This window comes from Mixophyes fleayi, chromosome 5 (genome assembly GCF_038048845.1).
Source record: "Mixophyes fleayi isolate aMixFle1 chromosome 5, aMixFle1.hap1, whole genome shotgun sequence".
In the NCBI taxonomy this organism is placed as follows: domain Eukaryota; kingdom Metazoa; phylum Chordata; class Amphibia; order Anura; family Limnodynastidae; genus Mixophyes; species Mixophyes fleayi.
Genome location: NC_134406.1, coordinates 120,332,517 through 120,335,016, shown reverse-complemented (window position 1 = coordinate 120,335,016; position 2,500 = coordinate 120,332,517). Strand labels below are relative to the sequence as shown.

Genomic DNA, 2,500 nt, shown 5'->3' with positions numbered 1-2,500 from the left:
CTAAGCCTGCCTTTCTCCCTAATGTGGTGTCTAGATTCCACATAAATCAGGACATTGTCGTTCCTGCTTTTGCCAAGGGTCTGTCTTCAGAGGATGAAGTTTCTCATCACTCTCAAGATGTGGCCCATGCTTTGCACACGTATGTGCATAGAGCCCAAGATGTGTGCAAAACAGTGGATCTTATGGTCGTCTATGATGCCCAAAAAGAAGCTGGCCAGCCTCTAAGGTATCTATAGCGCCAGTAATCCGTCTGGCCTATAATGGTGCTGGACAAGCCTGTTCCTGATAATCTTCGGGGAAGGCTTACAGGGGTGGCACAGCACGGTGCCTCGACTGAGCACATGTCGGGCAGCCACCTGGTCTTCCATTCACACGTTTACTCTGTTTTATGGGTTTAATGTGTTTTGCATCTATGGATGCAAGTTTTCAGAGAAAGGTTCTTCGCCCTGTTTCTCTGAGTGTTCCCACCCGTAACTATGTGTTTGGGATGTCCTCATTCTCTCCGATGTCCCCCATTAGAATGTGTGAGAAAATTGGATTTTTATACTTGGGTAAAATCTGTTTCTCCTATTCTATTGGGGGACCCACCCATGACACTCTGGTTTCTCCTTTTTTGTTTTACATGTCTTGTTTTTTGTTTTTTTGTTCAAGAGAATTTGATGTTTAGTTTGCTCTATTATCTTCTTTACTGTGGGGCCTGGTAAACATAAACTGGAGCCTAAGCAGACAGGGGAGGTATAGTGTCACACGCCTATCTCACTTCCACTATACCCCAGTGTCCCCGGCGTCCCCCAATGGACTAGGAGAAACAGATTTTACGGAAATATAAAAATTCTATTCTCTCTCCATGTAATCCAGTAAACTGAGGAATAGCTGTTATTCATTTTATGTTAAATGTTTTAAATAATTGTGACAAGTTATGAATGATTATAGAGACTAATTTTTTTTTATTTATCTTAAAGGTTTCTTTACTTGTGGTTGTTGAAATTGGTGTGTTTCCTCTGATTTGTGGCTGGTGGTTGGATATTTGCTCATTGGTAAGGACTTTAATTGTGCATTTTTGAATAACAGTTGCAATATTGTAGAAGGAAAGCTGATCATTGACTGATGTTTAATGATATGTTAATGAATTGGAAAGTGTGTGCAGAGCCGTAACTTAGAAATCTAGCGCCTGTGGCGAGAAAGACAAATGCCGCCCCCTAGTCCTCAATTTTAACCAAATGAACCTTAAATATTCCTAAATTGCGCCCCCTTCAGCATTGCACCCTGGGCCTTAGCCGCTGTCGCACGGCCCTGAGTGTGTGTATTTTTTTTTATTACTCTTTGTGATTGTGTGTCGGTCACATAGGTAAAAACTTGAATGTGTGCTGGAAAGACATCAAATGGAACAGCAATAGAACAAGGGCATTTGTGGTATTAAAAAAAGATGTTATTAATATGTGCACTTATTTTACTATGAAGAGGTATGGGTTAGTTAAGGCAGCTCTTGTTAGAGATGGGCGGGATAAGTTCCCAGAGAACCTAATCCGCCCGAACTTCAGATATCCGAGTACTCGGCTCGGTACTCTCCCGCCGATTCTAAATTCAAAACGAGGCAAAATGTCATTGTGACGTCGTCGGAGCTCGTTTCTCGCGATGTTTCAAATGTATAAATAGCCGCCTCAACAGCCATCCAGCGCCATTTGAGAGAGTGAGAGAGAAAAGTTAGGTCGCAGGATTAGAGCAGTTATTAGAGCAGGAAGAGAGTATAGTTTTTCAAACATGAGAAACTGTTTGGGGTGTCATATTCCTTCCTAAAGAAACCATTTTCTGCCTGCAGAAATTGTAATATACCAGCACTATATCCTTCTGAAGTTGCACTACAAGTCTTTGGGGTGTCACATATTCCCCTGTTCTAAAAAAGCTATTTTCTGGTGTTGAAATTATTATATACCAGCACTCTATATTTCTGAATTTGCACTACAAGTGTTTTGGGTCTCATTAAAATGGATTCACAGCAGTCCACATATGAGCAGGATCAGCTAGCAGCTGCTGGCACCAGTCCTGATGGTAGTCTTCCCTGTACGTCATCTGGTAAAGCCTATGTAAAAGTACATAGTCTTTTTAAGTCAGGGGAAAAAACACACACAAAAAAAAAACACCTTTTACCGTGTTGAAGAGAAAAAGAGCTGTAACTGATGAAAAGTTAACTGTCGATTTAAAAAAAAATAAAAAAAAAAAAATTGGCAACATCCATTCTACGCACGCAGTGGCAAAGAAAGAATGAGGCCTTTGCCTTTCTCTATTAGTGCGAGATCTAAAAATGTTACTGAGCCGCCTTCTTGTAAGGTCACTCGTGACCAAGTAATTTGGAGTCCAAAAGTGGTGCACAACTACTGTTACGTGTAAAAGGCGAGCTGCAAGATAACAGTAAGGCATTAGAGGAAAATGTATGCTCAGAATCAGAAATGACACCAATCCCTGAGGAGAGTCCATCCACGAGTGGTATGTGTAATCGTGA

At 41.2% G+C, this 2,500-nt stretch overlaps 1 protein-coding gene across 1 annotated transcript in view; it reads left to right on the top strand.

Annotated features, from left to right (window-relative positions):
* MARCHF6 (membrane associated ring-CH-type finger 6) overlaps nt 1–2,500 on the top strand; it is a 211,393-nt gene that overhangs the window by 120,547 nt on the left and 88,346 nt on the right. Inside the window, exon 14 of the mRNA XM_075214373.1 lies at nt 963–1,037. Within this exon, the coding sequence (XP_075070474.1) occupies nt 963–1,037 (75 nt within the window). The remainder of the gene's footprint in view (nt 1–962; nt 1,038–2,500) is intronic.